This window comes from Parus major, chromosome 3, assembly GCF_001522545.3.
Source record: "Parus major isolate Abel chromosome 3, Parus_major1.1, whole genome shotgun sequence".
In the NCBI taxonomy this organism is placed as follows: Eukaryota; Metazoa; Chordata; class Aves; order Passeriformes; family Paridae; genus Parus; species Parus major.
Genome location: NC_031770.1, coordinates 28164725 through 28184688, shown reverse-complemented (window position 1 = coordinate 28184688; position 19964 = coordinate 28164725). Strand labels below are relative to the sequence as shown.

Below are 19964 nucleotides of genomic sequence, written 5' to 3'. Positions count from 1 at the left end.
TTAAGTTTTATGCCTGTTTTGCTCTTGTTCTAATCCATATCTCACAGCAAGAAATAAGTAATTTTCTTAGTTATTGGTTTTAAACCACGACACTCTGGATCAGGTAGTAGCTCCCTACAGCATTGCACAAAGATTTACAAGCTCCTACATGGTATTTAGAGTATTGAGCAGCTGCTCCTGAAAACAAACTGATCCATCCAAAATTCTGTCAGTCAGGCAAAATTTGAAATTGAAGAGATGGTCTAGTCAACCAACTTCCACCTTCAGTTTCCCTTCTTTATATAGACATACGTATTACACATAATAGGGAGAGAGAGAGAGAGGGACTTGATCCTAAAAGACACACACCATTGCTTTTGGGAAATTAAAACACATTTACATTTAATCACTACTTAAATGCATCTCTTAATTAAAATACTAAAATCCAAAAGTCAACTTAAAATTATTCAAAAAACGTCCCAGTAGTTAAACCCACTGTTTTCAGAAAACTCATTTGTACCCCAACTGGTTTCTTCAAACTTAGTATAAAATTAAACTATAGACAAAGACTACTTCTGGCATTGCAATAAAGTTCTTTTTGAATCCTGATAGTATAGGTGATATTCCATAACTGCAACAGCCATTTCAAGCCACAGTTATCATCTGGGAAATTCTAAAGTGTTTCCAGATATGTCAACTATATCCTCAATATAACCTTCGTCTACTGTAAATGCTGATCTTCCTATACATATGTTTATGTTTTTGTGTAAGAAGTTCATCACACTAACTGGAATTTTTAGAAAGCCATGAAATGTGAGGCAGAACATATATACTAGAAAAACAACCCCTCAGTTCCATTCTGCACTGGTAGGTAGATTTGCATTTTTTAAACATAAAGTTCAAATAACTATTTAAAATCAATTCAGCTGCAAGTAACCTGCTTTCACTAGAAACACTATACAAAAGTATCTTATGCCTGTCTTAGTAAAACTAATACAGCATTTGAATATTAACAGAAAATGTAGATTTTTATTTTTTTAAAATGAGTGAGGGTTTGCCAAAGCAAATGTTACAGGTGGTGAGAGCTCTGGGATTCTAGAACTACAAATCTAATTCAGAGCTGCCTGCATCTTGTGGCAGGAGTTCTGCAGTCACCAAAACACAGTTGCCTCTGCTGGAGGGAGATGTCCAGCCCAACCTCTCTGAGGGAAACAGAGGAAGCCCACCTATATATAAATACTGAAATCATCTCAGAGAACTTCTACATAAAATTGAAACACACACAAACTTCACATGACTCTGTTTTTTTTTTTAGCACCAAACTCCCTGTTTATTTAGCCTAGTAAAGCTAGGTTTAGAACAGCTCTTTTCCAGTCACTGCAGCAGGACAGGTTGGAAGATGCTACCACAAAAAAGAAACTTCAAGTACCACATCTACTGTACTTGTAGGTGAACTTGAAAGAAAAGCTCTGAAACAATATCAAAACTTTCCATTCATAAAATCTCTGTAGTTTAGGATGCAAAATCATTATTACTAGGTTTCAGGGAGCTAACTATGATACTAATTAAGAAAAATAATTAAGCATTGACAAAGTTTTCCATGAAACATATTTTACAAACATGCTTTGGAAATGTTGATAATCAAACTGATTTCCTTTGTAAGCAAGATCTTTTATACTCTGGTAATTGCATGTAATTCTTTTTAAAGACTACACATTGCACACACATGCCTCAGAAGAATGAAATAGAAGCAGAAAATGGAAATTTTAATAAGGGAATAATCAAAAATTGAATAGAAATAAAGACAATCATGATGGGACAACACTAATAATATATACTCTAGTATAGTATGTTTAGGTAAATAAACTAGTGAATTCACAGTATCATAAACTGTCACATGTTCACACAAGGAAAAGGCATTCCTTCATTGTACTGTAAGACCAGCTGTACTCCAAATTCTTGGAACTCACAAGCAAATTTTTAGCGAAGAGTATGAGGGAGTGCAGATACATCCTTTGGATTTACTTCATCTCCCTCCCCTCCTGACAGATTCAAACCATGTTTCAGATTTTCACAGCTGCCATTCAATTATCTATTACTTTGCAATGAGTTACAATCTAATAATGTGTCACATATTTTATTTCTACTGTTCACTAAAGTGAACTCCATTTCTGGAGAAAGAAAAATAGAATCAGACAGGGAATATTTTTACTTTTAGATTACTCTAAAAGAGAACCATTCATCATCAAGAATGAAATTACAGTCAACCACCTGGAGTTTCATATCTTTTCAGTGTTCACAGAGAAAGCATACTCGTACAGGAAACCACAAAAGCTGAGCTATCATAAACATCAGCTTTAATAAGCCACATAGCATTGCTCACAATATTGGCTGTAGTAGCCATAAAGACTCACAATCCATTTTTAAAGTAATTTATTTCATTTTATTGGAAAATACAGTGAACTGGTAGCAGGGAAATACCTCAAGGACTAAAATCATAGTCCACGTTAATATATTTTCCCCCTTTAACAAACTAAATAAACAATAAATGGGTCCCACCCCTGCCCAGGATGCAGGGGATGGAACTACATGATCTTTAAGGTCACTTCCAACCCAAACCATTCTATGACTCTATGGATATTAGGAGTGATCGCATGTCTTTTTGCATATCCCCTTCAAAGTTTTCTTCTATTTGCAGAGTTTTAGATCTTCTTGGTCACAGATGTCTATATTAATTGATTACCTAATTTATAGATTCTCAGGAGAAACTTATGTTAATACAGCAATGAATTCAGTTCTTTGGATATGAAAGTTAGGTCAAGCAAGGATCACCACACTTAGAACATAAAACTATAGTTTGCAGTCACACACTTATTCAAAAGGGCAACTTCAGATTAAGTATATTTATGTAAAATAAGACTGAAGACACAGCAGTCTTGTAATATTAACAATGATATTGTTTTTATATTTATATAATATATTGAATATTATATATATATCACAGTAATATTAACAATAATAACACAGCAGACACAAAGCCTATGGAAAGATAACACCTAAATAAAAATATCAGTAGTTCTCCTATTTCTAGCATTATTTTAGATTAACTATAACAATAAAGATATACAGTAGTCTAAAAAGATCAAAAGGAAAAGGAAATTCATAGGTAAAAGTACAACAGACCACTCCATGGAACTGCACTTGCAGAAAGCAAGCCCCACATTGCTGCATGTTACATTTTATCCAGAAGTCTTGCTCTATAACCCTTCAGCTCACCTTTTCTTTCTCTAGCTTCTCATTCTCACATTAATTCTCACAGTTCACAGCCATCTCAGCAGTTCTAATACTATTTTCAAGATTACACCATAAAGCATAAAGCATTATTATCCCCATGGTCCCACCAAACTATCCCTGAAGAAAGGAGTTCCATGTACATTTTTCTTGAGGACAGTCAAAAAAATCCTCTTCTTCCCAGCAGATGCTTGTCCTTGCCCTTACCATCCAGCTCCCTGTTTTCTCCCAGCATCATACTAGGAGCTAGGCTCATCTCTTATCAGCCTCACAGGCACAGAAACCATGCAGGACCTCCTGCAATGCCAAGACTATTTATGAGCCACCTTTAGATCCCAGTGAAAAGAGGGTCCACTCTACCATAAATTTTTTTAAGCCTGAGTCCTCAGCCCACCACAGATACCCTGACCTGTCTTTATGCCACTTCCAGCACCTCCCCTAAACCCGTAAGTTCTCCCCCTTTCTGCCTAATACAATTCTACCTTCTAATACCTTCTACCTAATACAATTGAATTTTGCCTATGCGCAACAGGTTAAAACTAAAACAATCAAAGTCATGTTCATGGAAGACACTACACCACTAGAAATCTCCTAAGAAATTATTCCTTCTAAGTGTCTTCATTGCCTGTTTGCAGTTGGCCTGAAACTGTATCATTTTCATAGGGTTTAAGTTAAGGCTTATGATCAACACTTATGGCAGCCTGGAAAACAGGATAGATAATTGTCATCTGTTAGTTTGAAAATTCTCATTTTTGACTGAAACCAAAATTCTAGAGGAAGGAGTAGAAAAGAAAGAAATAAACTGGGAGAAATTTGAAAGGACAGTGGTAGCCCTAACTATAAACAAGACCAATCTAATTAGGTTTTTCTAGTGAACAAAAAACTGACCATCCAAAACAGAGCAACCATTACTATGTCATATTTTTGGTTTAAAGATATTATTTCAGTGATGCACACATTTCAGTCATGCACAGGAATCTGGTGTTGGGTTTTTTAGGCAATGAAAGTTTAGAAGGTTTTATATTCGGCTTTTCTTTTGTCTCTTTCCCATAATGAAATTCTGCAATTTCCCCTAATTAACTCAGTTTTATCACTGGGATTCTTTAACTGTACAATAATAAAATTTTTCAGTGCTAGTGGTCTAATTTTATTCTTTCAGTCATATACCACAGATTACAGAGAAAAGAACCTGTGGCCAACACTGGAGTGGTTTGCCTCAGACACAAATTCCCTTCTCTCAGGAAAGACAAACAAGCATGTTCCCTTTTATTGACTTTTACTTTTCTATGGATTAATTAGAAGGCGTACTTTTACCTCATGGACTGACCTTAGCATCTTCAATAAAAACATCAAGAGCAAACTGAACTATGTTCGTTTATACATACAGCTCTAAGTATTCTTTTGACATGCTCACTTTCAGTTAGAGAATAGCTGCTTCAAAGAATGTCTACACTGGGCAGTGCAATGCCAGGTAAATGCCTAAGATTGAATATAAAGAAACAGACTAAAAATAATTATATATTATTATTATATATAATTATATATTAATTATTACATTTCATTATTAATTCTTACTTTGTACTAGATCACTACTAGAGAATGATCTTTAACACTGTTGCATACTGGTCTGTCAGGACAAAACACCTGATTATCTCCTATGTTTTTAAAGCTCCTAATCTCATCAGACAATGTCTGCAACAAAAAGGCTAAAATAAAAATTCATAATATTTTGCTTCACCTTCATCTCAACTGTACATTACCTTTTTAATGCTATGTTACATATGTTACATATGCATGCATGTACATATACATGCATGCATATGAGAGAATCAGGCATACAAGAAATAACTACATGTGTAAGACTGGAAGAATTACTATCCAGGAAAGTATTCTTTTCTACTAAGGAGAAGCAAAAAAAAAAAGTGAGCTGTTCTCAGCTTCTGGTGAAATGCAACATGCATCCAAGACACGTGGCATGCTAGAGATCTGTTCAGTTCATATTAAACAAATGCAAGGATTTGGAAGTGAATAAATTGGACTGGATACCAATTATTACATTTTAGCTGTCTTTATAGCAAAAAAAAAAAGTCTTAGGAACTTTATTTCCTATAGGGATGCAGAATGCAAAGAAATGAGAGACATCTGTTACAACAGTAAGACCTGGGCACAGACCTGCACTAACATAAGCCCCATTTTCAAGAAGCATTCAATGAATTCCCAAGATATGGACAGCAAAACCACATTTAAATACCTTGTTAAGGTACACCTTTCCAACAGCATTTGGCACACTATACGTACGACCTCATGTGATGCTTTCTTTACACAGAAAAGAAAGTTGTATCAAACAGTCCCTTCTCATTTTTTTTTAGTTATAAAGGGTTAGACATTGCATTTACCTTCTTCAAAATCAAACAAGAGGAAGCTACTTACTGCCAAAAACACCACCAAAGGCACATTGTGCAGTATTTAAACTGAAAAAATCTCAGGAAAATGTATATAGTCTTTTAAATGAGAGCCCAGGTTACTGCAATTATTTAGTGCTACCTTTACTTTTTAAAGTAATTTATTTCTTCATAGCACTTGAAACTGACAAACACATGCTCTTTTATTCTGAACAACTTCAAGAACGTTGTTTAAAACTGGTGTAAAAAGAATGCCAAACATTATGGAGAATATTTACAAAACTATTGCCAAATGTATACTCTGCACTTTGACTTTTTACCAGACAGACATTTTGCCTTTCTTCATCATTCAGAAACAAATGTAGGAGAGTGCAACTTCGGAGACAGTCAAGTCTTTTTTAACCATCAAGAAAAACTGCTGTTCCAAGTTCCAAGTGCTGCTCCACAGCAACATCTCTATTAAACGGTCCCATAAGACCTTCAGCCTTTTACATTTTACTTGAAAGATAACAAACTTCTAGTAGTAAGATCCTTTGCACTGGAGAACTAGATTTGCCATCAGGAACTGGAATGAAACAAATTACTTTGTGAAAAGGTAATAGTTTATGACTTATCCAATACAGGATTATGAGTAAAGGACCCATAAGACCACACTTCTAGAAACTGACACATCCCTTCTAGTACACATTTTACACAAAACATAGCTATTTTCAAAAACAGCTTTTCATAGTACTTTTGTTCAGAAGTCAGATTCATTAAAATTTATACATAAACAAAACATACACGTTAAAAAAATTACCGACAGACACCAATGTGAATGATGGATATGAACCTTCCTCAAGTAACTAAAGTAGAATTTTTCATTTTAAATTAATCAAAAGCAAAAGATCAAGCAAAAGTTTTAAATAACTGCTACAGTATTGTAATAGCATTTCACAGCTAAAATCAACATTATTTCACAAATTATGCACATAAAAATGAATATTTACTTTAAAAAGGGATATGCCCAGAAAAAAGGGAAATACTGAAGCATATTACAGTCTACTTGGTAACAGAAAAAAAGTAAATCATCATTGCTTCCTAGGAAGCATGGCAATAAAGTTATAAATATCGTAATACAGCTTGATAATAAACTTTTATGTTGAAATTTACTCCAGAAATCGATACATTCTTTTGACCACTTCATAGAGGTTTCTTTCAGGAACATAACTACATGCATCATAGCTCAATAACAAGCAGAGAGGCAGAAATCAATAGTGAATAAGACAAGTGAAAAGAACAAAATACTAACATGTTTTACTACCAACCACTTACATAAAATTTCCACAATTAATCTTCTCATAAATATGGAATAAATATAACCATGAAAGTATAAAATTTTAATTTTTTTTATGAGTGGATATCTAAAAAAAGAGAATCTTAATACATGCAGCTTTGTATCACTGTATTCATTTTGAAATTTTGCCTGGTGGAACAGATCAAAGTAATTTAAAAAACAAAATCAAGTTTGTTGAGTAAAGAAGAATAGGCTTGCAGCATAATTTGAAGCTCAAGCATGGGCCCTGATGAACAGCTGTAGGGGAAAAAAAGATTTCTCAAAGGCAATGACCAGCACAACTGTGTCTTTCACTCCTGTAACGCACTTTCCTGCAATAGGAAAAGCAGCAGTCTCTTAAATAACTACATTATACTACAATTAAACACCCTTCATATAGGAAAATATTTCTAAATCTACATAATCACTTTTCCCTATTCCACATCTTTCCCATGATTATATGTGTAAATGCTAAGAAAAATGCCTCAGCCACAATTCAGTTGGTTATGAGTAGATTTTAATATCTACTTAAGATGGGTCAGTATTTCAAAGTGATTCTAGTAGAGATTAACTGCATGACACAATAAATGGCATTGACTCAAGTGGCAGAAGTATTTTCTTTGGGTCTAGAACAAAGTAATACACTATGCAAGAGTTAAAAATGCTTTCATCCACTCTGTCATCTTGAAGAATGTCTTTTATTAATGCAACACAGACGCCTGCCAGGCTTTTCTTATCACCAGAATCAATGCTGCTTAAGGTCCTATATTTCAGACGTGACCTTACACTCCAGTTCTACTTTTGTTCACTGTGGGGGCCTATTTACAAGAAAACTTGGCCACCTAACCCGTTGTTAGTATTTCTGTTGAAGAGGTTTTTTTCTGTTATACCATATTACTGAGCTCCATTTGGGGTTCTGCATCAGCAGTGGCCATATAAATTCTATAAATAGTACTTGGTCCTGAATATCCTAATCATAGATGTAAATATATGTGTCTTATGAGACTGGTACTGTCTAATAAGTCTGTAAAACACAAAGACATTATGAAACTGCAACATATTATTATAAAACATTTACATATTCAAAGACTGTAAAACAATAGGATTTCCTTATTATGACATATTTCCCTCCCACACTTGAAAGCAAAGCAAATTAACATATCATCATACTTCATACATCTAACATCAGCTCTTTAATACCATTTATAAAGCACAACAAAAGTTGTCAATCTCAGCAGTAAGTCAGAATAAGTGCAAAATAAGTTCCTTATTAAAACTATCTGACATATGGATTGACTTTTCAAATAATTAAAGACTTAATATACTTGCCATTTACAAATCAAAATCAACTAATGTGATAGGCTAAAATCTGTTAGTTAATCTTCTACTGGAGAAACAGAAAGGAAATACTTTCCACTTCTGAGAATGTCAAAACCAAGGCTCTGAGTGGGCAAGGCTCTATAAGTACTACTTTATTCAGTATGTTACCATCATTCCTTGTTAACCACAGCTCCTGTTTCTAAAACCTAAGAAATAAGAATGGATAGATCTTCACTTTGAACATTTTATTTTGCTATACATTGTAAAGCACTGGGTCATTAGGGAAGAGGTGTAACAACAGTAATTCCTAATCTTTCTAACAGTAACCATGTGGTATGTGACAGTGGAGCAACCATATAGTTCCTCCCCAGAAGCTTACAGATGCTTCTGTTTTCAAAATTAATAGTTATTGAAGTGATTCCGTTAAATATTATAAGATTTTAAAGGCTACAGTAAAATTGTATTTATTTATTATTAAAAATCTTCCACATAACACACTAGTTAAAGCAGAAAATATTTGCATGTTCTGTAATAAACTCAAGCTAGGGTAGGGTTTTAACAGCCTAGACTAGCATGTATACAACCCTCGTCATGTGTCAATAAATGTACAATCACTATTCAAAAGCAAAGTTTCTGAACTGATAGTACTCACAAGTGGTCATAATCATTTGCGAACAACAACTGCTCTTTATCTAATTTCAAACATTTAATCTAGCACATTTAATCTAAACCTGCTTGGTTCCACTTTCTTAGTTTAAAGCCTGATTTCAACCCATTGAAACTGAAGGGAGTTTTGCAATAGATATCCTGAACTTCATCCCCATTTCTCTAAAAACAGTTCTCATTTTCTTCCCATTTATGACCGACTTCAGTGGCCACACAGTTCTGTTTCTTCATGTTGATATCAGCTACATTTGCCTCTTCTTATTATTTTGTCTGCATTATTTTGTTTCCTTTTAAAAAAGTGTAATGAAAGTATACAGGGGTTTGGATCATCTCGTGATGCAAGGATAGTGGAGGAGAGTAGGCCAATTACCTTCATTCTTGAACTCTCAAAGCCCTATAAAGTTTTCCTCAACAGTCAGTATGCAGCAGCAAATTTAAATCTATTGACAAAGGCTGTGGGTTGGGGAATTTGTTATTTATCAGCTGACATGAGACTCTGAGAAACAGTCTGTGGAGTGTCAAAGAACTCTTGTATCAAAGGTTAAGGACCACTGAACTAGATCCTAAGTTATGGAAGGAACATCTCTGTAATACTGATTCATCTATCATATGGTAAGTAATTTTGCACTATTTACCAGTTCAGCAACAGCATAAAACACTAAATCATTTACAAAGATTTACATCTTTTTTTGTATCATTTACAATGTGGAAATATAAGGAATTTTGTATTTCCACATTGACACATGAATTCAAAATTTCCTGCTATAAATAGCCAAAAATTTATTTGTAGCAAACAAAAATCTTTCCTAAAAACACATGCATTAAATTTACATTTCAAAGAAATTTCAAGCAATTGTTAATTATTCTGCTTACAGCAATGGTTTTAAGAAACTAGTTGTTCCAAAAAAAAGAAAACCTTCAAAATAATTCTGAAATAAATGAAGAATCTTGATTATCCTGACTGCATCTCCTAAAAACCTCAAACTAAAACAAAGACTCAACATAAAGAATGAGGTTTATGCTTATGTTCCAGAACAGGGAAGAAAGTACTTCTAACACGTGCATTCAGGTGGGCCAGAGTCTTTAAACAAGCTATGAGACAACCTCTGTCATATGTTGTACTTGTCTGTTAACACCATGTTAACAGAGATACTATAAAATTTGAATCACTGGGTTTGAGTGACAGGTGCAGCTGCTGATCGCTTTTAGTTTTTTAAAGAATAAACTCCTGCAAAACATTCAGGTTTGAACAAAGGAAATACAAGATCTTGGCAAAATCAGTGGCAAAAAACTTGAGACGTGTATTAGAAATACCCATGAAGAGTCAGCTAGAAAACACCACTTTTTATTATTTTAATCTTTTACTTTAAAGGCAGGCAGCATAAGCATTCAGTGGGTAGAGAGCAAACTCCTTACCCACCTCCCAACAAACAGTTGTGTTTTCTCTCTACTTTTCTTTGTATTCCTTTCTTAGATTTCAATTGGAAAAATGTAAGAGCTCCCATCACAGCTTTTCTAGAAGACTAGTTCAAGGGAAAGCAAGATCTAGCATGAAATGACAGCAGCAGATGCAGAACTGCTCAACCTGTCTTATGTAATTTGCAAGCCTAAATGTCAAGCCAGTCAACACTAATAACAAAGTCATGGCTTCTTACACCTCCATGTAAATTTGTACTCTATCCCAGCACCTCACAGGGAGGGAATGGTTCCTTTCAAACTAAGCCTAGAATAAGAACCTACTTCCTGAAAAGGCATTGTTACAACCAGAAAAGCACCTCTGAAGCTTTTCATGAAACCATAATAAAACAGCCTTCAGAAGCACATTTAAACAAAGTTTTCAGCAGAACTGTAGTGATTTGTGGAGGTTCTGGACATCTTTTGTTATTTTTATTAAGCTATCATTCAAAATGATACACAAAGCAGTAGTTTGCACCAACAATATATCTAAAGCAAAAGTAATTTCAGTCTCTGAGCTCCTGTAGCAAAAAAAAATACCTGAATCAAAAAGATGTTTTTAGATCCCCAACTCTGTAAGAATAAAGCAATTTCTGACATGCGTCATCTAAATATTTCACTCTCCTCATGTATTATTCACAGAGGTTATACACCAAAGTCTGTTTGCATATGCAAATCCCAAAATTCTATTACTACCTGAAAACTAATCTGAATGCTTCTAGAATTAAAAATAAAAAGAACAGCTTGGCTTATTTCGAACAACTGGCCCTACAGCCACTTGATGTACTGAACTTGAGGGAGGAAAGGTAAAGGAAAAGTTACTTTTTTCTTCTGGTTTGGCATATTCATGACTACAGGTAAGGTCACATAACTGTCTTTCAATTTTTGGTTTACAGAGATAGAGTAAGCAGGTGATAAACAACAGAAAAAAAGTGTTTGTAATTTATCTCACTGCTCAAAAACAGCACTATCAAGTGAGAGCGATGGGAGTTGTCTTAAGAAGATTATAATTGCCAAAAAATTTCATCTCTCAAACTACAAAATGGTAACAAGACAAGAAATAATGTAGCTAGTATGTCAGCTAGTATGTCAACTCCAGCTGTGTTCAATGTGCTTAAACACAGAAACCTAATAAAACTCAGTTCTGAGAAGACATCTTAACTGTGAGGGGTTGGGTGTTCTTTTTGGATGAGGAACTCACCCAGACTTCAAGTCTGTAATCCGTAAACAATTCGTAGCATCTAGTCCTACTTTTCCATTTCTGACCACACTGGAAATGAAGGGTGAAAGTGCTGGAGAAATTCTGTTCAAGGCCACTTCAGGTGACATTTTAGTATGTTTCTCCTTCCTTTTGGCTTGAGCTGCAAAGGGAGAAAATACAATTTAAAAATATCCCACTTATTTGATGTAGATTCACATGTACTCAGCAAATATGAACAGAAAAAAAGCTAAGCACTAAGCTAAAGATCAGGAGTGTAGAGTAACTGAAGTGTGTGCAGGTTTACAGATAAAAAATAAACACAGGTAGGTTTTTTTCCCTCCCGCCTCTGCAACATTCAATGAAGCCTGGTTTTCAGTATCAACATAAAGCTGGAATTATGTCCTAGGCACCTTTAATTAAGACCCTATCCCTCTGAGAAAGAGACATAAAATTGACACTTCACAGCCTAGCCCTTCTTGCGGGCATTCCCAGTCAGTCTGTTATTGACAAGTCACACTTGTTCCGCTTCCCTTGACATCGGTGGAACTTACATTAACTGCAATGGGCCCAGGGGTTTGATACTTCTCTGTATTCTCACCTGCAATTTCTAAGAGCACTAGTGCGCCTGTAATCTGTATTACTTTTATACTACTTCATTAGGTAGCAATTTATAGGACTTCATGATGCCTTTTAAAAGCTACCACTGCTTCTATTTCAGTGGTATCACCACACTCTTTGAAAGGCATCTTAATCTTCCTTCACATAACAGATCGGGAAGCTGATGTACACACATTTTAAGCACAGCTTGTTGGGAAGTGCTTGCAATTGCATGACTTTATGCTAAATCAATAAGGCCATTAATTCAGCACACTTTAAGAACCTGTTGCTTTCTAGGTGAAATGCAGAAACTAAGCATACACACATTTTAAGTCATTGTACCATGAAAAGACTAGAGTACGTGGACAACAACAGACTGGCAAAAAAAGTGGGAGAAAAGAAGGGTAACTAACCTATTAAAATGTTAATGTATTTTATCACATTCTAAGGCATAGAGCTTCATATGAAAATTAACTGAACTTGGCAGTTTTGGAAAACAAGGCTGTAAATGAAGACAACATAAACTTGCCACTGATAAGTGGCACAGAAGTGCTCATACATAAACCCTCAGCATTAAAAAGCATTTTAAAAAATAACCATTTAATTGGAAAACATTAATACACACTGCATTCACTTTCTTAAAAATGCTGCATATGTACTGCTGTATTAGTATACTATAACAAGTGTGAACAACTCATGGCAATAATTGCAATTTTCTGTTGTTTCTCACACCCAGTTTACAAATATTAATTAGTAACTAACGGATATTCTACAGAATCTACTAAATCTCTGTAACTGGGAGCAATATTAAATTTCACATTCTGTTCTCATGAAAGCCATTCACACTGGAGTTGCAGGAAGCAACGCTCAAGACTGTTTGTCCTAGATATTCAGAATGTGTCTTAATAAAGCAAAGGCCAGACACCTTAAGGCAAACAGCAAGATTAATAAAGTAAGACTTCCTAAAAACAGTAATTATCTTTAATATACTGGCTCCTAAATTTTATGGCAGTGAAGAAGCTGAAGACTAAGTATCCATGCCCTGACACATAATGTGTTCTCATATATGATTTGTTTAATTGACAACAGAACAACTTAAGTTTGTTTAGCAAACACCTACAGCAATTTAAGATACTACCTCTGGTTTGCTACTTTTCTACTAAAAGTTTCTGCCTACTCACCTTTATTCTTCCCCAGAGGGACTGAGAGAACACAAGCCCATACTTGACTTATTTCAATGCAAAGTCCAATGGCTTAGACTGAACCACTAATAAAAATTAGTTTAAGCTAAAATACTTTGCACAAGAGTGGTTACAACAGGGCACATATGTCAGTCTGCTAGCTATGCTGTAGGGAAGAGTAATTTCAAGCAGGGGGCAGCTGGACTAATGAAGTTAAGAACTCCTTAAACCACAAGAATATGCTGAAAAACAAGCTATCTAGCTTGCTTGATTGTCTAGCAATCCTGAAGTTATACATGAAGATTGCAGAATTGTTTCTGAGTTTGACAGAGTTTGACACATTTTATGGGGACTGTGTTATGAGGGTGAAATTGTGAGACATGATACACCTGGTGATGAACACACGGCCTGAACAGATGCACCTTCCAAAGTTAACTTTAAAATGAGATTCCTTATCTTTATGTTAATAAAATTTGCCGATATTGTCAACACAAAATTTAAATGACTATTAGGCATTTTTCCATACTTTATTGCATAATTTTTTTAAGTCACAATACCTTCTATTTAACAAGCCAGATACACAATACTTAAAGATTGCTATCAAGTAAACTCACTGACTTACTTTGTAAACAAAGGACTTTACAAACTAGAATACAATTTGTACCAGTTTCCTAAATTTCAGCTGTCATATAAGTTTTTTCCCCTCAGTTTAAGTTTCCCACAGTACTGGAAACTGAACACAAACAAACTCAGGGAAATTAAGGAAAACAAAATTCATTGGACTGTTTCCGTCCCAAAACAAAACCTTTGAAAGAAACAAACTAATAGTTGAATCCTTTTTGATTCAGCTGGCGATCACTGTGACTTCCGGCTAATTATACACAGGTTTCACAGTAACCGTGACGTTCGAAGAACCCGGGCACTGCTTTGGGCACCGGAGTCAGGATGCAAGGTACTCTGTCCTTCCATCACCTTCCCCATATCATAACAAAGATTACGAGTAGACTTAAAAAGGAAAAGGTGAATATTGTGATGGAGACCTGGAAGCGTGACAGGGCTTGTCCTGTCTAACCCTCTTGGCACTGCCGTCGGCAAGCTGGTTGTGTGCTTTTCACTTTGGGGGCGGGTGGCACGAATTTGTGTCTGGGTGAGAGTGGGAAAAGGAGGGGACTCACGACCGCCGCCTTCTGCAGCCGTGCCCGAAAACATCAATGGAATGCGATCAGCAATGTGGATGTGCGGAGCCCCGGGTAAACGCCAAAGTTACCTCAGCCCTGGCACGTAAGACCGCTCAGAATCCCAGAATAGGTAAGGCTGGAAAGGACCACAAATCTGGACCAACCTCCCTGCTCAGTCAGGATCATCCTAAAGCACGTGGCACAGAATTGTGTCCAGGCAGCTCTTTAATATCTCAGTGATGGAGACTCCACCCCCTCTCTGGACAATCTGCTCTAGTTCTCGCTCACCCACAAAGTAAAGCAGCTCTTCCCCACGTTCAGGGGGAACTTTCGGTCCATCCACTCGCGTTCCGGGCTGACCCCAGCCAAGCCCCGCTCCCGCCCCAGTTGGTGCCGCCACCCGCGGCGCTGCGCCCGCCCCGCCTCAGCGGCGGTGCTAACACCGGCCTCCGCCGGCTCCGGGCCAGAGCCTCCCGGCGCCGGGTCCCCTTCCGCCCGCCGCTGTCCCGGGAAGGGCCGTGGCGTTGCTCGCTCCCTCCCGCTTTCCCTTCCCCGCTCATTCGCCCCATTCCACCCGTCCCGGCCCCGCCATTACCTACGGCGGCCGGAATTCGCCGCTTGGCAACGGCGTGCGCGCCCCCGCCCCGCCGCTTGGCAACGTGCGCGCCTCCGCTCCCCCCGCGCCGCCGCCGCCGCTCCCACCCGGGCCGGAGGGGTCTTCACTGGCCCAACATTGGCGTCCGCCGCAAGTGCCTGTGCAGGCCGTGCCGCCGTGCGGGGCGTGGGACGGCGGTTCGATCGCGGCATTAGCTGCGCGGGGCGGAGGGGAAGGGGGAGAGGGCGGTCGTGGCAGCAGGCGTTCGGCAGGGACAGCCCTGCCGAGTGAAGGACCCCGCGGGCAGCCCGTCGCTCGTGGCAACCCGAGAAGCCGCGGGGGGGCCCGGGGTAGGTCAGGGTCCAAGGGCCGCTCCGGCGCCATGGCCGCGGAGGTGGTGGTGGTGGGATCCTGTATGACCGACCTGGTCAGGTTAGTACTGGATGAGGGTTTTCTGCCCGCAATAGGCGGAGCGACCCTGAGGTCACGGGAGCGCAGGGCGTCACGGTGCCTGGGGAACAGCGTAGGCACGCCGGGCCTCCCCGGGGTAGGCCGGGTCGGGATGCGCCCCGGGCCGAGCCGAGCGGGTGTCACTTTTCTCCCCTGACCGGGATGGCAGAATCGGGGTCGGCTCCAGGAGCGGCGGGCGGAGCGCTTGGCCCCTGGCAGAGGGAACCGCTGCTGTGGCAGAGGAAAGGACTCAGCACAGGCACAAGTTGCTCAGAGGGGTTGTGGAGTCACCATCACTGGAGGCGTTCAGGAACGGTCTGGATGCAATCCTGTGCGATGTGCCCTGGGGTGACCCTGCTTGAGCAGGGATGTTGGACCAAGTGACCCCCTGTGGTCGCTTCCAACCTTACCCATTCTGGGATTCTGAGACTCTGAAGGGGGGCGGCTGCGCCCGAGTGATGTCGACTGCAAACAGTACTTTGAAAGAAAAGTGTGGGAACGGGGAGAGGTTTGAACGTGTTGCGTGCCGGAGCTTTGATCATCCGTCTGTGACTCTCGAGAGAGGAGAGGAGAGGCTTGGGTTTGTGTTTTCAGCTGTGACGGATGGGTCGGTATTGGCCTTGGCCAGGGAAGCAGCGTTTCGTAGACACCTTCACGGGAAACCTGGAGCATTATCAGCAAAGGATTCTGAAAGCTGGTCAACCGTAACACATTTTCAGTTCAAAGCACACTTGTCTCCACTGGAAATGCGAAAAAATAAGGTTAATATTGCAAAGAAACTGAAGATAGCTCCATGAATCAGTAGGTTGTAAGTCGGTTACTTGCATAAAACATTTTGTGCAACACTTTGAAATGAGATGGAGGGAAACGGGGAGAGAGGAAGGGCCTCCCAAGGTATTCATATCCAAACATATCAAGAAGTGCATATAGGAAGCCCTCAAGAATTTAGCAGCTCTGCATCCCAAAGCTATGTTTTTTATTGTTTTAAAAGTTTTTAAAATTAATATATTAGTTTATCTTTATTCATTTTCTGAGCATTTTGTTTTTCAAATTAAATACTTGAATCTCATTGTCTTTTTTTCTTCTTTTTTCTATGTAAGTAAGGTTTGAAAATTGAATTTGAAAAATTCAGGTACAGAAGTTCATGAGAGTCATTGGTTCCAGTAGCCCAGGCTTTGTAGTCAATACTAAATAACAGGAGAATTCAATCAAAATTGCAAGAATTCACAATGCAAATTCTAACCTGACATGGCTGGCCTTGTCAGTCCCAGTAAACTTGCAAATCAGTCTTTGATTTGCACTATTTTAAACACATCTTGATACTCTATATGCAGATTTGGTTAAAATAGGATTTAAAGTGTATGTATCTGGACTCCATCAGTTTGTCCTGCTAGGAATTCTGCAATAAAAAAATGTCCTTTATCAACAGACAATTATACCAAAGCCTGTGGGTCAAGAAAGTGCAGAATACCTGATTAGAGGAACATGCTGAGGAGTGAGTACTGCTTAGGTGTAGACATGTGTTGCAGAAGTGATGAAGCCCCTTAAATAATCATAGAACCTGTGTCAGAAAGATTTAATGCACTGTGTAATTTGCAGAACACAGTGGCAGCTTTCCAAGAGGAATAGCTGTCTTGTAAGTCAGAGTAAGAACTATGGAACTGATCTTGATGTTATGTGTGAATGAGCTCTCAGATGCCAATGGCGTTGCACTGAAATGTAAAACATGGTGCTTTAACCTCAGGACATTCCTTTTCCTGTCTGTCTAAAATGTGGGGGAAAAAGTAGTCAATAAACGGTATGCCAGTTTAAGCACTGCTGACACCTGCAACTTTGGGCTTTTCTTGACACTTAAACAAACAAACAAGAAAACTCCTTACTCCTTTTTGTTTTGTTTGTTTGTTTGTTTGTTTGTTTTTTGTCCACAACTGTGGTATGATAGAAATGCAGTCATTTATTTGAAGTCATATTAACTGGCCATACTGTAACCAGAAATTACACCGTGGACTGAAGTGACAGATCCTGTCACACTGAGATGAAGTGGCTGAAGAAAAGCCATCTCACATTTCAATCAGTTGAGAGAGTTTCCTATGAAGTGTACAAATGCTATCACAAGTATGTATCTGACTCACGATTATTTGCCCCTGCTTTAAGTAGTGAAGGGCTTTTTATACATAACAAGCTGGTCAGCTTCAGTTGAAAAAGAAGGGATGGCTTCATTCTTTCTGTTACTAGCACAGAACCTCAGGCACTTAAGAAGAACAGTGTGTTTAAATTTAGCTGGCAAGAGTTTAACCTGACCAAACTTTCTATGTAGTACCTATGCAGACATTGTTTAAATGTATCCTGGGTTAGGAAAATCTGGGTAAAATTACTGGAAATTACTAAGCAGTAGGCATGATTCTGCCTAGGTGGAACAGGAAACTATAAACCAGCTTTATGAAATACAGAAACTGTCAGGTTAGGGTTGGGATTAGATTCTAGGAGTACAACTCTTGACTGTCTTTGATTATGGGATTTAGAGGGGGCTGCATATTCTAGATTTAAAGGTAGGGTTCATTTTAGCTGGGAGGAGCATTGGGATTTTGTGAGTTTGTCATTTGTGCTGATGTTTCAGTTTATAAAAGACATGGACAAGAGTGATCATGTTAAATACCTATCACCCATTTGGATGAGCCTGAATAAATTTTGTGAGAGTTACACAGAGGAAGTCAGACACATTTTTGCATACATTGTGTTTAATAGGCATATTCACTACTCAACACTAAAGCCTATCTTTCTTAGAAGGTAGTAATATCGACTGAGACTCTACCAAAGCTAGACAATGCTGTGTTATAACTCAAACTGGTAAAATATGTTGTTGGCCCTTTAGGACACAACCTAAACAATCAGCCCTCTAACTGGAGAGCTAGAACCTCAGGGTCAGACTTGAAATGGTAGTGGCAGTCTTGAAATGTTAAACAATCCCAGGTCTGTAGAGGCAGGGTACCAAAAACCTTCAAGCCACCATTGGACATATGGTAGCCAGATTCACCATGAAAAAAAAATAGCATATAATGCTTTTAGTCAGTACAGTAATCTGATGATTTAAAGGAGTGTAACCTCTGTATGAAATGGAAATGTACCGTTTGAAATGTGCTGAATCTTATATAATGACCAAGACAGAAAAGGTCAGGGACCTTTGGTTGAAGACAGATACTCAGATGTAGTTTTGAGAAATAATCAAATTGAGAAGAAAGGGTAGTGTGTCTTAAAAATCTTCTTAAAAGAAGGGCCCCAGTGGTTTGCTTTTAAAACACTGTTCTCATTGGAAATTCTTTTCTCATTGTCCTGCAGCACTGCAGTGGCAGAATGTGGGTTTTCTAAAGTGAATTTAATATGATCAAAACAACCTGACTTACATACATGCAGTAAACCACACTCTTTTGGCTTAATAGGACCAGGAGCAAAACATATTTGTGGTCACAATCACAATCAACACTTCATTGGCAATAACAGACAATAGTAGTAAAAAACAAAACCAGCATTATTCTATATGATCTAGATATCAAACCAGATTGGTACCATCCATGGTATTATTTAAATAGATTGATTCTCTTCTGACTCATGACTCTTCTGACTATTTGCAGACTGGTCATGGCATTGGCATTTTAATTCATATTAAATCAGGACAAGACTAAACATATAAACCAGACACACTAAAACAATTAGAATAAGCAGGAGAAGCTTTGGCATGGCAATTTAAAACAGCAGAAGCATAGAACAAAATGTAAGATGGAAAAACAGTCTTTGGATAGTCACAGCAACAGTCTTTCAGTTTAACTCAAGAGAATGACACCACAGTCCAAATAGTGGAAAACTGCATTTTTTAGAATGTTCAGAATTTCAGATCTTAGTTTTCTGTGGACTTCTTTCCTCTGATCACATTTCTTCACTCCCTTTAGGGAGCAGAACTAAAAGTTCTGCTTCCAGCCCCCCATTTTAGCAATCACCGTTAATAATTACTGCAAGTACTAAACTGACTGTAAGCATTCAGCAAGACAGAAGGGCAAGGCAGAGAAAGCACAGAGAGCTGCTTACAGAATAGTGTGTTGCTGATCTGCAATGAACAGTGGTGACAAATGCACGTTAGTATGAGCATCCCAAACACATCAAATCCTCTTTGCTAACAGAGCACAACCTCTGCTTGGGCCAAATGGCAAAAGTATCTTGTTAGTGACGTTCTGTGTCTTCCTTTTAAGTGTCTAGTGATGATTATTGTCTGCTGAAGTGCTAAAGTAAATGGCTCATTGGCTCACAGGCACATTGGAAATGTCCATGATCCAAAACTATGT

The 19964-nt window shown here is 38.1% G+C and overlaps 2 protein-coding genes across 4 annotated transcripts in view; one reads left to right on the top strand and one right to left on the bottom strand.

Annotated features, from left to right (window-relative positions):
- The window catches only part of BABAM2 (BRISC and BRCA1 A complex member 2), a 178190-nt gene extending 162928 nt beyond the window's left edge, over positions 1-15262 (bottom strand). For all 3 annotated transcript variants that reach the window (XM_015620717.1, XM_015620719.1, XM_015620718.3), the window contains exons 1-2: positions 15181-15262; positions 11630-11789 (exon numbers count right to left, since the gene is read on the bottom strand). In XM_015620717.1, the coding sequence (XP_015476203.1) occupies positions 11630-11757 (128 nt within the window). In that variant the 5' untranslated portion in view covers positions 11758-11789; positions 15181-15262. The remainder of the gene's footprint in view (positions 1-11629; positions 11790-15180) is intronic.
- A 113-nt stretch (positions 15263-15375) lies between these two features.
- RBKS (ribokinase) overlaps positions 15376-19964 on the top strand; it is a 70586-nt gene continuing 65997 nt past the window's right edge. The window contains exon 1 of the mRNA XM_015620720.2: positions 15376-15612. Within this exon, the coding sequence (XP_015476206.1) occupies positions 15563-15612 (50 nt within the window). The 5' untranslated portion in view covers positions 15376-15562. The remainder of the gene's footprint in view (positions 15613-19964) is intronic.